The sequence below is a fragment of the Conger conger genome, chromosome 5 (assembly GCF_963514075.1).
Source record: "Conger conger chromosome 5, fConCon1.1, whole genome shotgun sequence".
NCBI classification, from domain to species: domain Eukaryota; kingdom Metazoa; phylum Chordata; class Actinopteri; order Anguilliformes; family Congridae; genus Conger; species Conger conger.
Genome location: NC_083764.1, coordinates 12,858,105 through 12,885,265, shown reverse-complemented (window position 1 = coordinate 12,885,265; position 27,161 = coordinate 12,858,105). Strand labels below are relative to the sequence as shown.

The 27,161-nt window shown below is 48.9% G+C and overlaps 1 protein-coding gene across 1 annotated transcript in view; it reads left to right on the top strand.

The window, feature by feature from the left end:
- man1a1 (mannosidase, alpha, class 1A, member 1) overlaps positions 1 to 27,161 on the top strand; it is a 134,787-nt gene that overhangs the window by 33,085 nt on the left and 74,541 nt on the right. Inside the window, exon 3 of the mRNA XM_061242087.1 lies at positions 20,417 to 20,532. Within this exon, the coding sequence (XP_061098071.1) occupies positions 20,417 to 20,532 (116 nt within the window). The remainder of the gene's footprint in view (positions 1 to 20,416; positions 20,533 to 27,161) is intronic.

Below are 27,161 nucleotides of genomic sequence, written 5' to 3'. Positions count from 1 at the left end.
AACTCACGCAGTCTCCCGGCCATGTCTTTAGAGAGTTTTTAATCGCTTCTCGTTCAAGCTGGATTTTCACCGAAGGAAGAGCAACAAGAAATTACCACACCATTTTTTCCCCCTCCATTAGCCAATTGTCTTTAGTAGGCAGGTATGTAAAATTAATTAACATCCACAACAATAAACAAGGTCCCCAGTGTTTGCTAGAACATTGTTAGCAATTAACATTGCTGGTAACTGAAGTGCAATAAAAACATTATTATTAATTCACTAATCCGCAAACCTCATTGTCAGTAAATGTCTGTACTGATTTATCTGCTTGATTTTATTTTTGCTCCTTCAGTTTGGCTTGCATGTCGGTATGATTCTTACAGAAATTTGACAAGAACATGCTATAATTGTCCCTTGGCTTTAGATCTGTGTGCGTATGTCTTGTGTATATGTGGCCATTTATAGTCCCAACAGTGGCAATTTATAGAGGAGCTCATAAAGTAATTATGAGCGCTTTGTGTGTTGCAAATGAAAATCAAGTGGTTTCGTTAGTTTTTTGGCCTTTTTTCCCCCCAAGATTTTTAGGTGGCTGGTTTCATCATTACCAAGAGTAATTATTGTAAATTGTCAGCGGAGGAAGACTGATATTTCCTCTAAGCTGCTCATTTTTCCGGGAGAGCCAGAAACGCTGTGAGATAGAGAGCCACATAACAAGGATGGAATGCAAAAGATGTGATTTCCCGAGAGGGAACGCCGGCCGCACGAGGAATTCTGCGAGCCGTGGCGGGAGCAGGAGGTCTCGGCAAATCCGACCACAAACACCTGCTGCACGACCGCGAGCTGAAACGTTCAGGGGCGGAACGCAAACCGCGCGTGCGCCGAAGTTTTTGGAGAGAGCTTTCAGACCGTACGGGTCAGAGCCTGCGGCTGACGGCCAGTGCTGAACAGCCCCTGGGGTGACAACGTGATTCCCTGGTCTTCCCGCTCGTTTGGCCGATCGACCGCAACTCCCTCGGTCCAGCTGCGGTCCGCTCCGAATGCGCGTCACGTTCCCTTGTGGTTTTCCCGCTTTACTGCTTTGGGGGCTCATAGCGTGTGCGCCTGGTCTAAATTGGGAGACCGCTGTGTAACCAGGAAAGGCCAGACAGTGTTGTCATAACTGAGCCCAGTTTTGCACAGACTCGTGGGAAATGTAGTCATGGAGCTGTCACCTGTCATATGCCCCAACCCACCCCTGCCGTGAGCTTAGTCGCTGGAGTCGAATCAAGAGCACAGCTAACATAACTCAGAGGTTAGTAATGAAAGGATGTGGGTAACGGGTTTGAACCAATCATTGTGTTTAGCTGTGTCGAACGGTGTGTTGGGATTGGTTGAAACATGTCAGTGATTGACAGTGTCGCCCCACCCCTCATGGAGTTCATTAATGCTCCTGCTGTCCAATCCCTACGGCTCCTGTCCTCGTGTTTCCCCTAATAGGCTCTGACCCCACGGGGCTGGAAACCCCAGAGGTCCGAGGCGCAGATATTTACATTCACGCGCACTTTGTATATCACAGCCGTATCTAGGTCACAGTCACGGAACCGTGGCGGCCAATCCAAGGGGGAGCTCGCCGCCAAGCGCTCTGCTTTTATTCGCCGAATATTCATCAGCGGGCCCATTGTGTGCCTTGGTTTCAGACATCACGGGAGACGGACTGAAAAGGGCTGGGCTGCCCCGCACACACACCCACTCACACCCACCGTACACACACACACACCTACACACACACACACACCTACACACACACACACACACCCCACACACACACACACACACACACACACACCTACACACACCCACCGCACACACACACACACCTACACACACCCACCGTACACACACACACACCTACACACACACACACACCTACACACACACACACACCCCCCACACACACACACACACACACACACACACACACACCTACACACACCCACCGCACACACACACACACCTACACACACCCACCGCACACACACACACCCCACAAACACAAACACACACACACACACCCACCGCACACACACACACCCCACAAACACACACACACACCTACACACACCCACCCCACACACACCCACACACACACACACCCACCGCACACTCACATACCCCACACACACACACACACTCACACACACCCACACACACACACACACACACACTCACACACACACCCACCCACCGCACACACACACATCCACACGCACACACACACACACTGCACACACACACACACCCCACACACGCACACACACACACACCCCACACACACACGCACACACTCACACACACACACACACACACACACACACCGCACACACACACCCCCCACACACACATGCACCCACCGCACACACAAACACCCCACACACACACACACACACCCCACACACACACTCGCACACACCCCACACACACACACCCCACACACACATACACACATACACCCCACACGCACACACCCCCCCCACACACACACACACACACACACACACACACACACACGCTGCAGTCACTCCAGTACCGCCTGGTTCCGGGCTCCATAAAGGCACGTGCTCGGGGGCCGCCCGTCACATAAGCGGGCGAGTGAGTTGAGCGTGCGATCCTCTTCTTCTTGTTTTTGTTTTCCCCTCCCCGGGGCGACGGGTAGCTCCCCTCGCACAGCGTCCACGGGGACGGCGGTGCGAGCGACTGCCGGCGGCCCAGACCCCCCCCAAACACCCCCACACCTCTGCGCATCGACCAAAGCCGGCTCATTACGCGCTGCCTCTAATGAACGGAGGAGCTGCTGTGCTAAACATACAGCACTGCTGCGTCGCAGCCTCAGAGGTGTCAGGCTGGAGTGGGGGGGTTTGAAGCAGTAGCTGTCGGTTGATACAGCCCTGGGGAAGCTTTGCTGCTTCGCCGTTCTCGTACCCCCCTCTGCTCTTGTTTGTACTGCAGAGCGCAGTTCTCTCGGTATCCCAGAATGCCCTGTGGACCGGCTTTCTTAAGATGCCCGAGATGCAGAAAACAAGTAAATCGGACAATGTTTTCCTGAGCTATCATTCTCCCGCAAAGCTGTCTTGAGCGGAACACACAAGGGGTGCGTCCCAATACTCAAAAAATGTATCCTCCACTCATTCCCCCCCCCGTACTTCCAGGTGGCAGACGAATGGAGGGAAGGAGGATAGATTTTTTGGGGATGTTCCCCTGGCTCTCCCCCATACCAGGCTCAAGTCAAGAAACGTCTGCTTTGTTTGCAGTCCTTTCTGTTGTGTTAAATGTCTGAGGCCCTTCAATGGGAGAATGGTGCAGACTAATATGGAAGTCTCTTCCTGAAAGAGACTAGAGCTATGCTAGCACGTTAATGATCTAAATCTGTACTAGTGACCTGATGTTTGACTGCCTAATCAGTTCTGCACAGAACACACATCTTACATATACTTTGCAGATTGATTTTTTTGTTACTGACAAACAGTAAACACAAAGGTACAAAGGTTAAATGCTTCGTGGAAGTTAAACATTCATGCAGGCGGGGGAGCTTAGAACTGTATTCAACATGGACTGCGAGTGGAGTGTACATGAGAAAGCTATTAATTCTTTACATGATTGTTTTAATTTAAAGAGACATTTATCTACTCTATATAAAAGATTATCATTATCATGACCTCTCTCTCACTCTCTCCCTCCCTCCCTCCCTCCCTCCCTCCTTCCCTGACTCTCTTTGTGCAAGACGTAATTACATGTGGATTTGTAAAAAATACAATAATTGTTCAGCCGTAGTAAGATGGATACAACAAGTGCGAACTAATGGCAGATAAGGTGCGTTCAAGCTTTTGAAGTGCGAGCTCACGGCGCGTTGAAAGGGCCCCGTTTTCACAGCCCAAATTAAAGAACGGAGTTTAGCGGCCGCACAATCGGCAGTTTGCGTGGCCGGACGCGATACGCTTCTTACGCCCCTTATTCCCCGCTGTGGAGGCTTCCGCGGCTAAGTGCTCCGGCTTTCCCGTCTTCCGACTCCTGAATTCCCAGGCACGGGCCGCAGTAATCACCGGCGATGTCAGTGCATCCCGCGGATGGCACTTCAGAGCTTCCAATGATACTGCGAGTTGGATTTGCACCTTGCAAACCGAGCAGTTTTTCGACTCCTACAGATTCTGTAGAAATAAGCTTGGTTATCAAACGTGCCCCCTTGGATTTGACGGTATGCAGAGAGCGTTAATGAGAGTGCCAGCTCTTCGTTTCGAGGCCTTTGTCAGTCTCATACCGCGTTTGGCCCAAAGCTAATACTTTTTAAATGGATTTCCGCACTGCAATAATTTGTTATTTAATGTAGGGGTGCATGTCTTATGGTTCCTTTGAGCGCTGCTGTGATTGTATTTTGATGGTACAGTATGATTTATGATGTTACCGTAGTAGACTAATTTCTTATAATGACTTACAGCAAAATGGCATCATAACATTAATCAGCCTTTAATTAACATTTTAACGTAATATACGCTGCCAGTATGGTTATTGCAGGCAGAAGTCATATCCGCGTCTTCCTAATTTCCAGCTCCAAAGAAAGTTTAGATATAGGAATGATTAATTGGGCCAGCAATAGAAAAACGACAAAAAAGTGTTTCATATTCCTGCAACTGTGAAAAGTTTGAAGGAATATTATAATTAAAGCTTTTTTTTAATACTCAATTCATTTCTAGCTGCTGCTAAAGGTTGCTAATTGATTGCTAAGAAAAGCAGCTGTATTAGCGTGGTGCAGCATTGCACAGGCAGATAAAATTAATAGCTGTAGCCTACTTAATGCAGCGTTTCCAGCTTCATTGTCTGGACTTTTCTCCGTATCACTTGGCCATTTTCTGGGCAAAAATTAGTAACAAAATGAATTGGTCAAAGCTGACAGGTGTCGTCACAGGTCACGTGACACATCAGGAGGGCAGGGACAGATTAGTGGGCGTTTTTCTTACTAGAGAGGGAGAGCATGTTTGGCGGGCTGTAGCATAGCGGCTAAGGTACCAGACTAGGACCCGGGAGGTTGGTGGGTCAAGCAGTGTGGCCACAATAAGTTCTGCACAGCTATTGGGCCCTTGAGCAAGGCCCTTAACCCCACAATGCACCCTGGGCACTGTGGCTGCCCACTGCTCTTATGTAATTACTATAGGTCAAATGCAAAGGATAATAAAGGATATCTTCTTTCAAATAACAAGTCAAATAACTAAACATTTTCTCTATTCACCCTCAAGGAGTCCTGGGAAAATGATAAAAGAAAATAACAAAGAAAAAATGCATCAAAAAAGCTTGACAGCCCTGTTAAAAAAAAACAGCTCAAGCTAGGTTTTGAAACAGCTGGTAGCTGGTTGACTGGCTCATACCCAGCTAGACCAACTTGTGACCAGCTTGACCAGCTCAATTTTCAAGCTGACATCGCTGACTTATACAGCAGGGAGCTTTTCAGCTGGGTTTCACGCCAGCTTTAGACAGTCTCTCTCACTCTCTCTGTGCCCGTTTCCAGTCTCAATCACCAACTGTGAAAAGAAACAGCCTTTTAAACCCAGGGCTGATCAGAAACCTAACCCCAGCGTGCATGCCCGCTTAGCCAGCAGGCACGGCTCCAGATCGACCCCGTTTCCTCTCCCAGACCGAGCCGTGCTACAGGTGCCCACCTGGAACAGCATTCGGGCGGGGTGAGCGGAGTGCCGCACTTCAACCTGTTCGTGTCCGGGGAATAGCCCCAAAACGGCAACCAAAGAACACGCGTCTCATGAAAGATTCATCCGCCATGTGCCCCTGCTCTTTGCCTCGCGATAAAAGCTTCAGTCTTTCAGCTATTCTCCGCTACAGTTCAGTGAGAGAGGGTAGGCCGGGGATTCGCAGAGCAGATTTGATTAACCCACTTAATTTAGCCAGGGAGGCTGGAGTCCGCTACACTGGAGATGGCATTTCTCCCTGTCACTGTGGTGAATAAAGGTGCCGGTAACACCGGCTGACTACCCGCACTAGCCTCTGCCCGGCCGTTACGACGGGCTTCCCAAGTTCCAGGCTTTCATTTCCTGGCCGGGCTGGCGGGCCGTCTGCCGAAAACGGAGAGTTTACCCCCGCTGGAGTCCCATCTGATCCGGACCGCTCCACTCCCTCCACGGATAAACTCCGTCAGTCGCCATTAATCAAGCAAAGGGGGGGCGTGCATTATTAATTTACAGGAGCTCTTGACTAATGGGAGCCGGACCATGCATTATGAATGTCTCGACATCTGCACGACGAGTCTCTGTTTACCTGAGAAGATGAAGCGGTGACATTGATCGCCACATCCCTGGCCTGCGGTCCAGTTGGACCCGTTCGGAGTGACACGGGCTCCCAGTAGGACCCAGCCGGAGCTGGGAAAGGAGAAGGCTTTTCTCCGGGGAAGGCCGTCGAAGAGCCTTTCGCCCGTTAAGCAGGTCGCCTCGCTCTGTCGAGCCCTCTCTCCGTTATAAATAAATAAACAGATAAATAAATATAACGGTAAGTGCTCTGGATAACCTGGCTTGTTTAAACAGTTGGAAAAGTTTTGGAGTCGGTGGAAACAGGTTTTAAAATGGCGGATTTGCAGTAATCACCGATGACAGGTTTAGTGTTTAGTGTACTGTGTTTTCCCTCCCAAACACTAAGGCGTGGTTGCTTTTCGGATCACAGCCAAAAAGCTCAAAAAGACGACCCAATATGTTTTTTTTAATGGAATTTGATTAAATTCAACAAAATTTGTTTTCCAAAATTCTTATAGCAGTGTTGATGGTAAGCTCACCAGGTGAAATGTCCAGATCACAGTGGCTCCTCATCAAATATATTTAACATCAAATCTTCCTGTTACATGTTTGTTGCCAGTTGTCCTTCAGCTAATATCCCTACTCTTCATGCAGAAAATTAAGTTTCTGCCCTAGTATTACAATATGTGGATACCGCCTAAGGCCTACAGACAAATTCACAATCTGTTTTTGCAGTTCTGATGTCAGAACTGTCCTCCCACCCACCAAGGTTAATATTAAATATTTCCTCGTCGGTTTGAGGCATCGAAACTCACGTTGCGTCCCTGCTTTAATTTCAAAAGCAGTGGGCAATCCACTTTCATTTCTGCTTCACCAGGTTTGAGATCTATTCAGAAATCATGTACCAAGCCCAGACTGTGACATAAAGTCGGTTCAGCTGTCTAACTCGCTATCCGATAAACACACTGCGGTGACCGCAGTTATGATGAATGCAACACTGCGGGTGAACTCGAGGGAAACCGTAGGAGGATCTCATTCTATGGTTCCTACAGGGAAGTCCCTGCCTGCTAGCTGAGAGAAGCCTGTTGTGAGGAGTCGCTCACTACTTGAAGTCTGTACGGTCATGTGTGGGTTGGTCTTCCGGAATAAATGCACTGGGCATTTCTCGTGGTGGGTTTTGTGAACCGTCTCGTGTTATGTTTGTCAGATGAGAGTGTGCATGACATCGGCTGTGCTACAACAGCTGCCAAATCCGGGATTTTTTGGTGAATTTCAGATTTCCTCGTCTTTGTGTGAAATGACAGTGCTCTGCGTCACACAAATAACAGATTTTTTCCGAATGTAATTGTTGCTATTCTCTGTCGGAGACCGGGCTTCTCTGTGTGGTTTTTCTCAAAAATACAAAGGCAAGCCTCACACTGACAACCTGCCCATTTGTCTGCTGAAATGAGGACAAAGCAGTCAAGCCTGTAGTAATTAAAAGCAGAACCTATCCTGTCTGCGAGGGAAGGAAACCGTGTTTTTGAAGGCTGTAAAAATACTTTCAGCCTGTGTTCAGTGGAAGAACCGGTGTCACGTACCGCACATTTCAGGCTAAACCATCACATATGGGCTGTCTGAAAAGCTGGGCTATTTGTTATGTGTTCATTTTAATTTCACACTTGAAATTCAGGACTGACATTTTGCTGTCTTTGTGAGACCGTGCGGCGTCTCGTTACTGGAAGGGTAAAACCGAAACCCTGATCATTGCGACAAACGCCAAATCTAATTTAATTTTGCTATAAAAGTGGCTCAATATCCGTTATCCAAGCCACTTGTGTTCTACTAACTTCTTTATGTCTGTCACTCAGATTTACCGATGATCATGCGTTAAGATAAATTACCACTGGACAGTATCGTAACAGCCGTTACCAGGCATAACACTGCCTTTACCAGATTACAATAATGCGTCTTCTTAATGCCAGCCTCCGGCTTCTGAGAGAACAAATAAGGGAAAGAAGTGTAATGTGGGCTGACAGTGTAGAAGCGATAGGAATAAAACATTATACGTGGCTGTGCGCTTTGGAGATCCCAGAAATAGGCCTCCTGCCACTCATCTCTTTGTATTTCATCTGAAGCCAAAGCGAAAAAGAAGAACGAGGATGTCAGTATGCTGCTCTTTTTAAAGAGGAAAAAAAACAATATTAGTTTAAGGCGCATGAGAGCACATTAGGCATGTCCGTAAAGGCCCTGTGTGTGTGTGTGTGTGTGTTTGTTTGTGTGTGTGTGTTTCTGCATGTGTCTGCCTGTGTATGTGTGTGTCTGTCTGTGTATATGCATCTGTTTGTCTTTATGTGTGTGTATGTGTGTGCGTGTCTATCTGCATGCGTCTGCGTACACGTGTCTGTCTGTACGTGTGTGTGTGTGCGCGTGTGTTTCTGCATGTGTCTGTGTACGTGTGTCTGTCTGTACGTGTGAGTGTGTGAGTGTGTGCGCGTGTTTCTCCATGTGTCTGTGTGTGTCTCTCTGTCTGTACGTGTGTGTCTGTATGTGTGTGTGTTCGTGGTGTGCGTGTCTGTGCATCTGTGTGTCTGTGTGCATAGGTATGCATGTGTTTGTGTATGTCTTGCTGTTTTCTATTAGTTGTTAGTTTAAATGTGATCCATAATATTGAGTAAATTGTGTTGTCTGCCTGCAGTACTGCTGCAGTTTGGCAGGGATTCAAAGGGAGATGCTTTATTACCGCCCCGAGGAAACACGTCTAAATTACGAGCCTGTTTTTTTCCACCCTGCCCCGATCTGAATATCCAGTCAGCACTAAAGGGTTAGTAAAGTCACTCCTTCACTGTCCTCCTTAAGCAGTCTATGTGGAGGTTGTGTTGGGTTACTGCTTGCAGGGCACGTTCAGTGGCTCTTCCCCCTCTGCCAGTGCAGTAGGCCTCGCTGACCTCCTGGGGTCACGGTGAGGTGTCTTCCCGGGTTTCTCCTCCCAGGGCAGGGCACATGGCCCAAGGGCAGTCCCCTCACAGCGGAGGTGATGATTCACTGTGTGCCCCGGTATCCCCGGGAGGAGGAAATGAGTATCAAGGGGACGGGCAATAAAAACATTTGTACAGATATTCATTATGTGTTGCAATAACAACCTGTTTTTCTTAGAATAGCATAGGTGGGAATAGCCAGGCTTTTCATCTGGTTTTGGGTCTGGTTTTATGAATGTTTTGGCGAATATGGCCTTTAAAAAAAAGTATGTCTGTGTAAATGGGTTTTTAAGTTTTTAAAGTTTTAAGTGAACCTTTGCTTAGCTTCCCTAGCCTCTGTTAACTGTCGCTCTATCAGCCCTGGGTTTAGTGAGACCTAACTGTATGTGTGTGTGTGTGTGTGTGTGTGTGTGTGTGTGTGTGGGTGTGGGTGTGGGTGTGGGTGTGTGTGTGTGTGTGTGTGTACAGTATGTGTGTGCAGGCGTGTGTGTGTGTGTGTCTGCCCGTGCACTTGTCTTTTCACGTTGTTATGGGCCGTGTTATCGAGTCATCCAGCGCTGTGTGTGATGCGGCTGTCAGCAGCTCAGGGTAATGACTCCAGTGGGCAGATTAGGGGGGAAATGGAGGGAGATGAGGAGGGAATGAAACCCATCAGGATCTCCTCCCCGCCCGCGTAATGGCCGCCTCGCGTGTTGCCGGGCTTCTCCTGGCGTTTCGGCAGCAGGATGACTGATTCCCTCTCTTTCCCGGGCGCCTAGAACCGGAGGTCCGCAGGCACCGCCGGAGGTCCCGGCGATCACGACCAGCCCCAAACACCCAGGTGTTCAGATCAATACTCCATTATAGGCTCCCTGCTTATTTCCCCAAGCAGGCGGCCTTTCGGGGGTACGCTTTCTGGGGGGGGGGGTTTTAAGCTTGTTTGAGGAACGGGGGTAATAAACCGACAGGTAGGGTGGGTGGGTGGGTCCAGGCTGCCTTGCACCCCCTAATGAACCCGCAGAGACCGGGCGTGCTCGGACACCCCCACGCCCAGCCTGGAAGGTTCCACCGCCGCCAAACGAGGGGTGGTTAAATACGCCGGTCACTGGCAGGGAGATCTCGGTTCCTGTTTTTACCAGGCTGGCCCAACCACGGGCGAGAAAAGCAGCCTTTCCCCAGTGTTTGAAGAGGGCCTGCTGCCACCCCGGTTTTGTGTTGCAGCAAAGTAAAAAATTCATTAGGCTCATGAAAACGTGGACCGCAGAGTCTGGGCATAAGAGAGCTGGCTCCTGTGCACTCGCCAAGACACCTCCCATTCCATGAAGTACCTGAGGTGTTTGTGGCCTTTTTTTAAGATTATTTTTTTTTAAATTTAATACAAAATAAAATAATGTGGAATGCAGCCCAGTGAGTGTGTGTGAAACGTTACACAATGTTGAGTGTTTATAGGACTCAAAATGTCAAAAGGAGAAGGAGGATCACAAAAGGAGAGAAGAGAAATCGGTTCTTGGTGTTCTTGAAACTGAGACACCTGAAATGTGATGATATAGAGGTGAGATATGTCTGGAAGCAAGAAGTTTCTGTTTCTTTCTATATTTTTATTTTTTAGTTGCCTGAGAACAGGATTAGTAACTGCTCAGGCAAGGAAACACAAGGCACTTTGAGCTTGCAAAGTTCCTGTTTTGTTGCACAACAGTGCATTGTTTTACTAGAACCAGTTCGTCATGAATGACACGTTCAGCGACAAACGGGATCACCGGCTATAAAAAAAAAATAGATAATTGACTCTTTTTTCCAAAGCAACTAACAATTACTTAGACGAAGCAGGGAACAATCCTCCCTGGAGCAACGTGGGCTTAAGAGCCTTGCTCAAGGGCCTGACAGCTGTCCAGATCTTATTGTGACCACACCGGGGTTTGAATCGCCAACCTTCCGGGGTCCCAGTCTGGCACCTTAGCCACTAGCCTACAGGCTGTCCCTAAGGCTATGCTTGAATGACAAGCGTAATCTTTCTCCTGAGGTGACCGAGCTTCGGTCCCTGAAGAAGAGGGCTGTTCTCATGTAGGACGTAGGAAAAGAGAAGAGGCGCCGTGTTCGTTTCCGCCCCCCCCCCCCCCCCCCCCCTTTGTCGAAAAAACCGCCGACGTCTTCTCCGGCGCAGCCCGAACACTGCGCCAGCGCCCACTCCCGCTGAGTCACGCCGCCTTGTCTCAACGCGCCTTCGCAGATTCGGGGTCCGCGGCTCCGCCGGTTATTCAGCGCCAGACGCTCCTCTCGGCGCTCACCGACAAAGAAGAAACGGAGACCGAGATTCCCGCCCGCCCCGCGCCCACCCGTACGTGGTTTCGGGGTCACTTCGAGCGCTCCCTCCTAATCGCGCCGAGACGGAAAGCTTGCGGGGAGCCGACAGTGCCGCCTTTCGCGCCAGCAAACGCCGCATTCATCAATACCTGCTGTACGGACGCGGAGGGGGCCGGAGACGGATCGCGGAGGGAGCTTCCCGCTGATTCGAGCCACGGAAGTCACAGAGGAGAGAGGAGCGATAAGTCATCCTCGCATCCCTCAGAGGAACGCCGGCCTGCCGTCGCATGTGGCCGCCGAGTATTGATGGGAGCTGCTTCAACCGGCTCGATCGCTAATGCGGGAATTTTCCCACCCGGGGGAAGAGAAACTCGACGGGCGTCCGTGCCAAGAAAGCCGAGTCGGTGAGAGAGCGTGGCTCAGTCGTCGACGCAAACCGGGCCGGCACTCAAATATCGCACCTAGAGCATCGGCTATGTTTGAAAAAAAAAATGCCGTTATTGTTTTGGAAGGTTATTCGACGTGTCGTATCCTTTTACGAAAAAGATATTGATTATCGCCCTCTGGAGACGTTTCGCCGCCAGATTTTTATGAAGGTGCGCTCGCGCATCGACTATCCCGATTCCAGAACCTGATTGAGTCATCTGGCCAGACGGTGCTGAAATGGGCTTCCATCTGTCGCCTTGGCCCTGCTCTGCCCGACCAAACCAGCTCTGTTATCGGACAGCACGTTCAAACTGCTGTCTGGCCGCAGGGGGAGACCGCGGGGAGCACCTACGCGCAGACACACTTCACACTGAGGGGTCAGGGCCCTGTCGTCGTGTTTAACTCTGAGAGGCTAAGTACAGCTCTGGCATCAAAGCTCAGCCTTTTGTACTTAACCTACTGTGGCTCACGCATACGTTCACAAACGCACACACACGCGCACATGCACACGCATACGCACACACACATATTTATTATTAACGAGCCGAGTCCCTTTAAAAAGCTTTTATTTTCTTCCTTAATGGAAGATCAGACGAGGTAAATATGGACTTTTTTCCCCAGAAAGGCTTGCTGTTCCATTAGCATTGCGTCCTTGTTTTTTTTTTTTCTTCGGAGATGGCGAGCATCACCCTTGATGTTGCTCCGTCAGGGGTCGTGGAAAGAAAAGGAATAGACCGGGGAATACAGTATGTAGCGTGTCTGGTTTGTGCTCTTTGTATTCCTGGGGCCGTATCTCCAGCGGTGGGGCGTCCCAGGGGGCTCTGCGAGGGAGCTGGACTCTCCATCTTGAGCGGGGAACACCGGAGAGGGGGAGATTTATCACAGGGGTGGCTGAAAGGGTGTGCGAGTCGGAGGCCCGTCCTGTAACTAAGCCCCCCTCCCCGGTCCCCTGTCTACCTAGTTTTCATTAGAGCACCATGGCCCCTCTCAGCCTGCCATTAATCCTCCCCTGCACCTGGCCAACAAGCCCCGCTCTGTCTCCCTGTCCTGAGAAATACAGCCTTAATATCTCTCTCTCTCACTCACTCACTCTCTCTCCCTCCCTCTCTCTCACTCACTCTCTCTCCCTCTCTCTCACTCACTCTCACTCTCTCTCTCTCTCTCCCTCTCGCTCACTCTCACTCTCACTCTCTCTAATCTCCGTCTCGCTCCACTCTCTCTCTTATTCTCTTGACCTCTCCATGCTTTCCCCCTCTCTCTCATTCTCTTACTCCCTCTCTCTTGCTCTTTTTCTCTCACTCTCTCTTTCTCTATTTCTCATTCACTCCCCCCCCCCCCCCCCCTCCTCAGATGGACCACTTTTTTCCCCCTATGCAACACAGCATGGGCATTCTGCCAAGAACAACATATCTGTGTGTGTATTTTCTTAAGCCCTCTTCTGGAAGCCCACTCTCAGGCGCACACTCTCTCTCTCTCACACACACACACACACACACACACACACACACACACACACTCACACGCAGAAATGCACACACACAGAAACGCGCACACACATACACACAGAATCACACACACACAGAAACACACACACACTCGCACGCACACACACACACACACACACACACACAGAAACACACACTCACACACACAGAAACACACCCACACTTGCACGCACACACACACACACACACACACACACACACACACACACCCGCACGCACGCACACACACACACACACACTCACAGAAACACACACTCACACACACACTCGTACGCACACACACGGAAGCACACGGACGCACAGTGCAGTCGGTGTGCCATCAAATGTGCATGCAAAAATGCATCTCTCGCACGAGCCGTGTCTAATGGAACAAAATATGAACAATGAGCCACTATTGTCTCCAGTCTCAGGTTCTCCTGAACAGCCAGAAAAGCGCAGCCCTTTTCTTTTGTTTGTTTTTTTTGGTAGTTTTCTGCTGTTGTCCCGGAACATTTCCTCTGTTCAGTGGCGCGTTGCGCTGGCAGGTAATATCGGTGGAAATGAGGGATTCGTGCTTTCATACTTTCCGTCAAAGGACACGTTCCAGCGACAAAGGCTGTGCTTTTCTCCGGCTGGCCCGCAGCGCACTGAAGGATTGAGCGGCGGTAAGTGCGCTGAATAATTACCTAATGGCTCCCGCACCAGCGCTGTCCGTCACTGTCAGTTGAGAAGGAGTTTGAGCCCTCTCTCTGCAGCCAGACCCTGCAATTTAGCAATTTGCTGAAAGCTTGTCCAGAGCCGTTCTATGAGAATATGGAACCCGGGGAGCATTTCCCGTTGGACCTCCCAAGCACCCGTGAACCCGATTGAGGAGAACGCTGAGTTGACGCACATCGCATGTCCACCTCAAGCTCTAAATAATCTCAAACGAGATATATAGCAGCACCTGATAGTTAGGTAGGAGAAACTGGGGATGGTTTACTCCTAAAGAACATCAGTGGGTTATATTTAACAGTGTTTCCAGCAGCACTGAAACTAGAAGGAAGGTCTTTGGAATGTGGAATGTCCTTCTTCTACGTAGCATATCTAGGGTGTCTTTGAAGTATGTATCTACAAATTCCCTTTAACTTTACTTTCTCTTTTTCGGCAGGTTTGCATGGAGGTTATTTATGTGCCCCTTGTACACTTTAGAAGTTGGCAGATGACTTTGCGTTGTGTTGTTTATTTTGCCGAACAGCAGCCTTCAATACGTGAACTGAAAAGGAAACATCCTAGCGAATGTTCGCTGCTGGCGTTGAGCTACACCGTTTTAGCCGCGTAAAAAGATTTCAAAACCCACATTTATTCGATATCGCAGGCTTGCCTATCCGACGAGATGAAACGCAAAGTGCTAGGGCCCATTTTCAGAGAGCAGCTACATCCAGCACAACCTTCGCGACCTCTCGCACGACGGTCGCCTTTGTCCAGACGATGTATCGTTTCGTCTGCGGATCGGCTCCTTTCAGCGCCGCCGTGTTCCCCACGCCCCCGCTTGACGCGCCGTCGCTAATGATGTGAGAAGTCTATTAGCGGCCGTCATCTGTCAGTGAAAGGCAGGGACGCGGGCGCTTAGCTACGGGAAGACATGCAGAGGGCAGAGGAGGAGACGTGTCTAATAAAGGGCTGGGAGATAATGCGTCCGCAGACGAACTGGCACGCTAACATCAGTCACCAGCCTCCTTTGTGTTGTGGAGATGCATTAAGATGTGGCTGCTGGAGAGGAGCCTGTTGGGCTTAATTGATTTCCCTGGAGAAATGATAAACAGTGTCCTCTTTAAGAAGCCACAAATTGTTATCGTAAAAAATAATGGCAAAAAATTACTTATTTTTATTGTGGGGTTTTTATTTATTTATTTATTTTTTATCTGGTATTGTTGTTTAGTGTTCCGCCTAACATTTTGAGCTGTAAGATAGGGAAAATCAAGGAAGCATAGTGGTCACAAGATTGAGCCACGAGGAAAGTGGTATGATTCAGATTCAACAGCAGCCATCCATAGTCAGTAGAACATGATACTGCAATGGGTACAAAAGATTTAGTACCCTTCTCAGTGGAACGGGATACTGGCAGGGGTACCATAGTCTCAGTATACATCCCAGTGGAACGGGATATTGGCAGGGGTACCATAGTCTCAGTGCTCTTCCCAGTGGAACGGGATACTGGCAGGGGTAGCATAGTCTCAGTACCCATCCCAGTGGAACCGGATACTGGTGTAGCATGGTTAGCTCAGCTAGTTCGCTAGTAAGCACGGATGAGCACGGTGCAGTGAAAAGCGAAGGCTGGTAGCAGGTTATCGCGACAACACTCCCCGATGACGTCACCCTCAAATTTAGCTGACTGGTAACGCGTTCGATCAACAAATAATTTGGACAAGTGAGAGGCCAGGGTTCAAATCCCACATCGGACTCAGGCAATTTCTCACCTGTTACACTGGCAGGGGTACCATAGTCTCAGTATCCTTATTTGCGAATTATGACAATGTTTCACACAAATGTCTAAGAGGATAAAATGATGAAGTGATGACATTTATTGGTCAACTTCACTGTGACATCATGATGTTTTGCTTACCACTGTACATTTCATGCAACATTTAACATTATAGATAACACCAATGAGTCTGGACAAACAGGGCTATAAACTGCAACTTGACTGGTTGGAGGAGGCATACAACCGCAAGGCGGGTTTTTGGCTCTGGTTTTATTTTTATCTGGCCTGCGATCTGACAAATAAGATTTTCTCTGCGAGCAGTCATTTTTCCGGGGCTGCAAGTGTCACACCGAATCCACGTTCCGGGATCCTGTCGCGCCTGCGTCTCGGGGAAGAGTCTGTGGGCGCTCGATGCCTTCCCGGGAAGGCTGGAACATGCCAAACGACGTGACAGAATCCGCGTTAAGCCGGGCCGCCGCACCGAAGGGAAGAAGTCACACGGTGACATCAGAGACGATGCAGAACACACTACTGATGTAATGGAATGAAACTGCGAAAGCACCTGGGTAACTGGTATTCTGGAGAGAGGATGTGTCACCCAGGAAAATGAAGACCTCAGGATGGTGAGAGAACAAACTTGAGGAGGCCTAAATTTGACTGAATGGGATTTTATTCTATACATCACATAAAATCGAAAAAATCTTCATCCAGAAGACCTATAAGCTTCTCAGAAAACGGTGGTTTGTTGTCAACTTTTCCAGATAATTAAATGCAGAACCCCGAAGTTGGAGGACTGACCCCATTAACCCGCAAATAAACTTAAAGCGGAGCATTGATCCAGATAGCTTCAGACGTGGCGGGATTGAACCTTGCCCCGGCCTCGGAGATCACCAGACCCAGCGGGGTTTGACGACTCCGCTCCTCATGGTCCGAGGCAGCAGCAGATGAAGGGCATTGAGTGAGAGTGGTGCTTGATTGCACTCACCCGAGAGGGTGCACTTTAAAAGAGGCTGTTAAAATCAAAGCGGGCTGTTGCTGCCCGTGTCGTTTCGTTTCTGTCCTGAGTGTGTGTGTGTGCATGTGTGTGTGTCTGTGCATTCATTACAAGAAGATGTTTTCAAAGGTTCTTCTTAATCCCCAGGGTTTTGTCAAATGATTTTATAAAATGACCCCCCCCCCCCCTTCATAATCTTTCACCCACATAGAAAATGGCAGAAATGTCAGGTTAATGAAATCTGTGAGAAATACATTTGAAAGGGAAGCTGAGGACTTCAATAATTCAGAGCTGAAAATGCCAAAGAGCAAGAAGCAGCTTGTCAGGAAGGGAAGCGTCATGCCTAATGCTGGCTCCTTATTAGCATTCATGAACGATGCTCCTGATTAATGCTGGCTGTACAGTCATATCCAAATACTGTAAGTGCGGTAGGCTGGCTCTGATATATATACAGTACAGTGAGCTCTGTAAGTCTTCAGACAAAGGCAGGTGTGGAAATTACAGCATATACATAGCTCCCCCCCCCCCCCCCCCATTTCAGGGCACCATAATATTTGGGACAGCTGGCTTCACAGGCTTTTCTGATTGGTCAGGTGCTTTCAATCAATTCCTGAGCATGACCTTTCAGTATCTAGTCTTGATTCTAGGCTTTTGATAGTCCTCAGAGTCCGTTAATGGCGGTTGTCAACATTAGAACCGGAGTTGTACCAAAGCAGACAAGGAAGCTGTTATTACAAGGCTTATTTGTCTGGACAGGTTTTTGCACAAGGCCCATACCGTGATCAGCAGTCACTTCGCATCGATTCTGTTTTGAAGAGCCCTGCATCCGGCCCACATCCTGCATGCGAGGCTGAAAGAGGGCCTTCCCGCTGCTAATTTAACGTGTGCTGTGTCAGACATCGACCTCTCGCCCCCCTCCGGACACGACGAAAATGGGAGAACAGGAGAGGAAAACAAGCGTGACTCTTCTGGACCCCGTTCTAAGGACGGTGCGTTTGGTCCGCCATATCCGGCCATCTCTTCCGCCAGGAGAACCTGTCACCGCGTCATTAGCCTCGTTTCCCGGCCCTCTCTCTAACGATGATGAATCTGCTTTAAATTTATATCCGGCGTTAGATGGGAATCTCACCGTGACTGAGCGCCGTGTCGCAGATTGGATCACCCACCGGCATTTTCTCCTGCGCCACTACATATGACACGCAGGATAAAACAAAGCCCCAACAAGTGAATTTGGGGGGGATCTGCGTTCCTCTCCAAAGCCTCTGGCAGCCGCAGCAGGATTTGATAATTACAGCGTGGAAATCACTGGAGCCCTCCTGCTGTTGGTAATCACTGCAGATGAAAAGCACTCCCAGTTTTTATTGTGGCTGATAAATGTTTCTCGTGTCACCATCTGTTGAGTGAAAAAAAACGCTGATCCAGTCCCCGTGTTTCTCAGGGTCTGCCGTTTTTATTAGCACTTTGTGTGTTTTATTTTGCTTTATCGCCGCCGCGGTTTCCCGATACCCTGCGGCGTCCGTTTCCGCCGCTTTCCGTTAGCGGGGGACGCGTCTCGGCGAGTTCGGTCGATTTCGGATGGTATTTGGGGGAAGGATAGGCGGCCTCCAGCATACTGCTGTGTAGACCGGTTCTCTGTGTTACTGTATATACATATTTCTACATTTATGTTTATCTCACAGCTTGATTGGACAGTGTAGAGCCTGACTACTAAACTCCAGGTCCTGGGGGGGCACATGACCTTCCTTCCTGAACCAACCACGTACAATAATTAGGTGAAATCATGCAGTGTAGTGCATGTTTAGAGAAATTACCTGCAGACATTGTGGCCCTCGGGACCTGGAGTTAAGTAGCCCTCTTGTAGAGAGACAGGAAGAAGAAAGGGAGTGAGAGAGAGGGAGAGTTATGCGGTCATATTCAAACTTAGATTTTTTTTTATGTCTTCTTTGCATTCATAGGTTCCCGTGATTTCAGTATGTAGGCCAGAGGAAACTGTATTAAGCTTTCTACTCAGGCCTCAGTTTTAGAGCCTGTAATTTAACACCACTCGCTCTTCCCCAATGCTAACATACGGTACGGTGCGTTTCTATGTACATAGAAGAACATTTATGGTGTTTTATAATGTTACAGTTCCACTTTTCCCATCTCCTCTGATGAAATACTGTGCCATTAGAGTGGAAAATGCACTTAGTCGATCCCGCTCCCTCTCCCCGCGATTAATATGAAATGGGGAATTTAAGCTGCCTCCTTTTTGCCGTATTTGTATTTATTTATAGTCGCCTAATTGAATTCATACTGGGGCTTTTATGTTAATTAAGCCGAACGGCAGCGTGTTTTTAGTTCAGCCGGACTAGACTGAGGGCGGCCGTTGTTTGTGATGTAATCCGACCGGCGCTGGCTGAGAGTTTGGCCCGGGAAGAGAGGATCAGCAGCCACTGTTTCTAGGTGAAAGCCCTGCGGTGCTTCCCTATGGAGGCGTTCCAGCGTTAGGTGATATCTGAATATCTGCAGCTCTATCTGTGTTGTATAATGGCCTGTTGTGCCTTTGCTTCGTCCAGCTGCAATGTCATCCTAGTCCTGAGGGGTTTATTGTGGCAGAAATGCAGCCTAAATTATACGATGTAACCCCCTAAAATGGGGAGGGGGGACTATGTATAAAAAGTGATGTGATTCCTACACGCATCGCTCGATATGGTTGTGAGTACCCTCAAATTAAAGGGGACAGTGTGCACTTTAACCTCGCATCTATGGTTTCATTTCAAATCCAATGTGCTGGACCGCTGAGCCAAAAGAACAGAAATGGTCCAAATACTTACGGACTGCACTGTAGCGTATGTGGGTTGCGACTGAGGTCGCAAGTTCAGTTTGTAGTTGAGGAACTGCTCTCTCCACCCCGAGGCCAGGGCCGTAAACCGATTTGCCTCACCGAATGAATGTTGAGCTCCATAACCCGATCGTGTGTAGAAATGCGAGGTTGCTCTGGGATAAGGGTGCGTGTAATGTAGGTTGCTGCTTCCCTTTACAACTGGGGCACCGCTGCGTTGAATCTGGGTTTCGGCCTTGAAACACATCCAGCTTTATTAAGGGATGAATGAGGTCCTCCTCCTCCTCCTTCTCCACCCACTTCCCTACCCCACGCACAGTAGTCAGCGCACATAGGCCTCTGTGAGTGTCTAATGCTTTTCTCCACATCCTGGAGCTACAGATCCATCCCCCCTAAACCTCTGAACTGCATACTGTACGTCCTTCCATGTGGACTTTCTAGATTGCCTGCTAGGTGAATACCTCAACTGTTACCATCTCAACCTATAGGTCAGTGGATGATGGGTATCCCCCTATAGCTGGGTTCCTCATGATATTTCTTTCTTCTTGCCTCTGTTTGAGGTTTTTTCTCTCCACACGGGAGTTTTTTTTTTACCTTGTGCTATCTGGCGACTCAGGGCTGGTATTTCCCCTTTTTCTTCCTTTTTCTTACTCTGCGCTGTACAGATAAAATTGAATTGAAGTGAATACTCTGTTCTTCAGTGTTAAGTCTTACACTTTTCTCCGTTCTCTGTTCCCTCCTGCAGGGAGCATCCAGGGAGCCACCATTGTGGACGCCCTGGACACCCTGTACATCATGGAGATGTACGAGGACTTTGACGCTGCCACCGAGTGGGTGGAGAAGAACCTGGACTTCAACGTGGTAAGTGCCGCGCCACCGTCGTCTGGGTTACGGGGGAATCCAGAGGCTTTACCTTTCAGGCACAGACACACACTCAGAGATGCACACACACAGAGACACACCCACACACACAGACCCACACACACAGAGATGCGCACACACACACACAGACGCACACACACAGAAACGCACACACACACACACACACACACACACAGAGACGCACATACACAGAGACACACACACACACACAGACGCCCACAGACAGAGACGCACACAGACAGAGACACACACACACACACACAGCGACGCACACACACAGAGACGCACACACACAGCGAGACACACAGAGACGCACACACACAGAGACACACACAGACACTCACACACAGTAGCACGGATTTTGTGCCAGTTGCGCCTCAGGTTGAACGTGGGATGCACCTCCTCAGCTCACCCCCCTCCACCACCTGACGGGCACTGGCCGTGCTTTTGGCACAAGCTGGCACGTTTCCCGTCCTCCAGACTGGATATGGCATTTGAAAAATGGGTTGGTTGTTCAAAAGTGCCGTGCAAGTCCAAGCCAATACAGCAATGACAAAATACATTCATTCAGATGAGTTCCTAGAAAATATGTTAAATGATGTTTACAAAACCTGCCCCGGTGCCGAGTCAATGTTTTACCGCGAGACAATAGCTTCGGAGTGTAAGAAGTGAGCACTGGGAAGAGAATAGTGTGCTTCAGTTAGCAGAACCTGGAGGAGTGATGAAAACACCCGGCATCCTCTTCTTTCATCTTCCCTGGTTAATAGAGATCCCTCCGCCTGGCGATAAGACATTCATTATTCATCCTCCTCCGAGACCACTCCCCGCAAAACGCGCTAAATTCCCGTCCACCCTCTCTGCTTCTCAGCTGCAGAGGACAATATTAACGATCAGAAGCTTTAATGAACAGTATTAACAAACTTTTAATTGAAAGGCTTTTCTTCGCTGCCCTCCAGCAATTCCGAGCAGAAAAGGAACGGCGAAAAGCCCCGCCGGATCCCGCATTAATATTCCGCTTCTCTCCCGAATACCCAGTCTAATTCAAAGATAAATAAAATCCACTCCTTCCTCTCTACGACGCTGCCTCCGCATCGAAGAAGGGCCTCTTGCTTTTTCCATTTGACCTCCGTTGCTGTCATAGCGCCGCGAGCCAAACTCCGCCTGATGGGGAGAATACTGAGGGGGTAGGCAGGCCCAGATAAAAATAGCAATTTTTGAGTATTCAACTGAATATCGAATGCACTGATTAAATCGTCTGTCGTGTATGTATATTATGAAACAAAGTTCTAATGAAAGGAAGAATGTATATTTTATATAATGTATATTTAATAATATATTATGTATATGTATAAAATTCTGGACAAAATGGACTGATAATGAACTGGGCACCGTTCCTTTGTTTTGCTGTCAGGTAACAAAGCATCACTCCAGTGGCGTAACAGCAGCCCTGAATTTTGGAACAAATTTATCGTGGCTTACTGCGTCTGAAGTGCAGCCAAGCGAATCTACATTCTGCAATACCCAGTAGAAACCTAACAGCAATTAATTTGACGGGATTTATTTATTTATTTATTTATTTATTTATTCATTTATTTATTTGAACCAATCGTGCAGATGCGTGTTCAATTGCAATGACTGAGCATATGTGGGTGTTTTTATTTTGCGGGTTTTTCACCAGACGGCTACGTGCCGGAATAGTTCTCATTAGCATAAAACGTAGCGATGAGAAAGTGAAATAATTGATTGCATTAATTACTGTAACTGAGCCGTGGTCAGCACATAAATGACTCTTCCTAATGAGCCATTGACCTTCCATTGATCACTGTACCAGGTCATACCTCTAAATTAACCTGCTGGCCAATACGCACTTATGCTGGTATCTCTCGCATATAGGGCGATACAGTTACATGCTTCTCTGAAAGCATCCCAACGCTGAGATGCAAACGTCGAATGTTGCGGTGCTTTTTGGCCCGGGTTACGGACAAGCGGAGTCCTCGGGGGTGAAGACTACAGACAGGGGTGTTGGGCGACTGCATTTGACTCTGCCAAATAGTTTATTGACCCCTGGAGTACCAAGCACCTTCTTGTTGATCCTTTCAGTCCCAAGAGTGCCATATGGCACTCTCAACCATATACCTTTTCAACCAATCAAAATGATTGCTATACTATTGTTTGAGTTTGCATAGAAAATGTTATCCAAAGCCAAAAGCCCTTGGGCTCGGCTGGAGCCACTTCATATTGGGCTTGGAACTGAAAGGGTTAAATTACCTGAAACCACATAGAACATTATCCACTGTGTGTCTGTCCACCCAGACCATTGGGGCTTTATTTAATTTTTTTTAGACCTGTTGCTAGGGTTGTGATTACCATTCACCGTGCGTTTGTGCCTCTGCCGTCTAGTCCTCGGAATAATTAATCATACTTATTCCTGTCACAGGCTGTGTGTGACTCACTCAAATGCATGAAATCAAACAAGTGTCTGGATGAAAGCTATTGCAGCCATGCTAGTCCCCCGCTGGGGTAGTCAGTGTGCTGGGAATTTACTGTACTGTAGGATGCCATCATAATAACCAACAATGCTCGCTATTCTTTGGTTTTGTCTGGTTGGCTCATTGTGTTGTGGCTAATCCTGCCAAATAGCTAAACCCTAAAAACCTTGATTATCAGATGCATTGAATCTCTGTACAAGATTAGCATTTTATCCGTTGCTTTGATATTTACTTAGTGGAAGGCTTTTGTCTGTTATGTTATGAAAATTAAAATGTGAAATGACATGTCTAGCCAGCGGGTCCGTTTGGTTGTTCATCCCACTTGCCTTACAGTCATTCACCCGAATGCAGAGCCTCCTACACAAAAGGATGTAGATGGTCTGGGATGTGCATGAATGTAGGAACAGTCGCACAAAAGCCGTGCTTTTGTCAAATTGCACACTAGACATAAAAATCGTCCTACACACGGTGGATATTGGGCATATGCGCACTTGCCAAAGCCTTGAGTGTTCCTTCCGGTTTTCAAGCTGCATCCTTGCCAATGGGGGACATTTATAAGTCTGAAGGATGTGCTCATGTCTGTACTGTGTGCGATGCACCGTGCTTTGCTGCAAGGAACAAAAACTTGATTGAGTTTTTCTTCCACTAGATCGTACGCGTACATGCAGTCCCGTTTCACAGAACAGTGAGAGGAGTACTCCTCCGTAACACGTAACCTTGAACGAACGGAAAAACCTGGGGCTCCGGTCGACTCCCGACCACAGCGGAAACGCCAGAGTACCAAGTATCTTTCTCATTTAGCCGGAGCTGGCATCGTCGGCTCGGAACAGAGGCTTAAGGGGCCACTGAAAAAGTCTCTACTTTGTCTCCTACCGCTAAAAAAGCGAGAGCCAAAACAAACAAACAAACAAAGAAAAGCAAGAAACCCCCTAGAATGATGCCCATCCTGGCCAGCCTTGCCTGAGTGCAGGCTTTCATCTGATCCCAGTGAGAAGGCGAGAAGGAGAACAAAGGCTGTTTATGAGTGTATTATTGAGAGGGTCACTGTCAGAGTCGGCTGTGTAGAGCCTCCTGGGCATCCTCTCTCAGCATGGCCTCTGTAATCCTGAGCATTCCAATCGTATAGGGACCCAAATTTGAATATCTATAAGCAAATGAGAAATTTTGCACCTTTCAGGGACCTGTCAAATACACTTACTGTACTAGCACTGTTCGGTGGACTACCGACTCAAACCCGTCATACACTCCATGACTCATTTTGGTTCCTGACCCAGTTTAAGAAATACTTCTGTACAGGAAGGTGTGTGTTTTCAGTTGACTGAAAATAATTAGAATTTTAAATTCACCCCCATGAATGTTGTCTGAGGTACATCATCCTTAAAGCGTTCGAAGTGCAGGTGCTATGGAAACAAAAGATACTTTTTTCTTAAAGTGTTGTTGTTCTGCTTTATTGCAGCTTGTCAACGAATCGCTCGCTTTTATCAGTGTCAGCGCTGATTCATCGCTGACGCCACGGTGGAAATGTATTGCGGGTTTCTCCGCGAGGAGGCTAACACGAGGGCTGGGCCCTCTCAGCCCTCCGCAGTCCGATCAAATTTTGGCGTACGTTCGCTGTAACAAGGCTCGAGAGAGCCGCCGGCCTTCCGGCCTGTCGACTGAGATGAAGCGTCGTCAGACAGGTCTTTCTGAGGAGGGTTAACCGGTGAAGGCCTGTCCCGTTTGTCTTGGTTTCGGTCGGGTCTGTTGGCTCTACGGGGGCTGTCAGGCGCCTCCTTACTGTCAGTGTCTGTTACTCCTCAGCCTTCAGAGTTGGAGTTTAATACTGCAGTTAGCGCCCCCTCACCCCTCCCAGAAGAGCATTACTCACAGGCCTCAGCCTCGCTGTATCAAAGGCATAACGGCACACAGAGGTTTAAATGAGCTAGTCATTAACCAGCTTCCTGAAGAATATCCCCTCCACACTTAAGTGTCATGTTAAATTGGGCTGGCCATGCCTCTCTCTTTCTTTCTTCTGTTCTCCCTTCCCCCTCTCTCTCACCTCTCGCTCACTCTTTCTCGCTCTCTCTCGTGCTCCATTTCTCTATTTTCCCACAGAGCGTGCTGCCTCTAAATGTCTTTCCTTCTCATATTCCCTCTGTCAGTTTCCCTCCCTCTCTCGCTCCGTTTAGGTACTCCTTAGGAAGCTGGAACCCAGCCCTCCTGTCATTGCAGCTAACTAGTGCTTTGCATCTTACAGTGTAGCCTCTGTAGTTTCTGTTCCTGATGTCTTCTGTGGACAGTAGTCGCAGACACATCCACACAAGCCTCCCGGCGCATTTCTGATCTGTCGGACATGTTGGGTCTAAACAAAGGGATTGTGAAAGTATGGCTCTCTCATATTTTCTCTCCCTCCCTCCCTGGAGTGAGGCATGGTTCTGGCTGCATTGGCAGTAATTTCTGGTTCCCTCGCTCTCTCTCTCCTCCCGGCAGTGGAGTGTGACTCCGGGCTTCTCTCTCTGATTAGGTCCAGCTGGTGGCGAGGTTGTCGGGGGCCCCGCAGGCTGCCGCGGCGGGACGGGCGAGAGCGAGCGGGCCCCGGGGCCCGGAGCGGGCGCGTGTCATTACACGGGTTCAGCCAGGGTGGGCGCCCGCACCGGCCCGCGACCGCGGCGGTCCGTGATGCCGTCTGTGCATTCCGCCGGGGCGTCGAGGCGGAACGTCTGTTGAACACCGAGACGCCTGCTTTCTTTTCTTTTTACATTTAGATTTTTTCCCCCCATTTTCCCACCATCCGAACTCTGCCCAGCTTGTTTATCTCCTTCCAGCAACCTCTCCTGCTGGCTTCAGGAGAGGGGCCGACGCTTATTCTCGCTATTTTTCGAACTGCGGATGCACCTCCAATCACATACTGCCCGCGTCGTTGTAGGATAACGAGGCCAGCATATGCTTGGCTTGTGCATCCACTGGTGCCTTGTCTGACCAAGAGTGGCCGCTATAGAGCGATGAAGCCAATGGACTTGCTGGCTTAGCCCTTATCATTCCCTGGCAGACTGAGCCAATTTCTGCCTCACCAATGCGGACCTATGGCCATAACCACCAACGAGGCGACCGGTACTCAAAAAACCCAGTCCCAAGGCTTGCACCTTGACTGAGAACAAGCGTCTTTACGGCTTGTGCCATCCGAAGGCTTTCTGATTTTTATTTTTTTTCCCATTTTCTCCCAACTTAGTTGCCAATTGCATCTGTTCCAATTACCCATGCTAACAACTTTGGATACATTGTCTACGTCCTCATCCCGCAGCAGCCCAGCGAGATCTAGCGATCCATAAAACGACACGCATCCCCCAAGCTGCATCATTCTAGCCCGTGACCGTGATTCCAAGGATATCAGGGCGCAGCTATATATACTCCGATCCCAGTAACCCTACGGAGTAGAGCCCTGCTTTCTTAACCAGGCCGATCCCAGTAACCCTGCGGAGTAGAGCCCTGCTTTCTTAACCAGGCCGATCTTACTAACCCTGCGGAGTAGAGCCCTGCTTTCTTAACCAGGCGAATCCCACTAACCCTGCGGAGTAGAGCCCTGCCTTCTTAACCAGGCCGATCCTACTAACCCTGCGGAGTAGAGCCCTGCCTTCTTAACCAGGCTGCTGCCGGACGGCTCGTCGGCACGGGCGGACCGGACCGCACCATATCTCCCACACTGCGGCCCTGGGAAGGGCCCGCTCCGGCGCTGTAAATATTGATGTAGACGTTACGGCCTGTGACATCCGCACCCGGCGAGCTGGAGCTCGTCTGCCCCGGTCCCTTTAGTGTCCTACATTTCATTCCTCGCGCTCAAATGAAGCTTTAATGGCCTTTCTCTACGTCTCCTGTTTCAGAAAGAACTGATGTCATTCGCAGAAAATGAGAAACACCTGGGAAAAGGCTCGGCTAGATTTTCCGAGCGTTTGGAAACGATCCGTTCACTCGCGCCGAGCGAGACTGACTACGCGCTTGAGATTAATCATACGAACGCTTGGGATTTATTGTAACCCTTTGAAGAGTAGGATTTTAAAAGTGTTTTAGAACTCCATTGCTCTCAATCACAGTAGTGATTGATCCATTGGCATTAATCACATAATTGTGATGATCTTACACCTT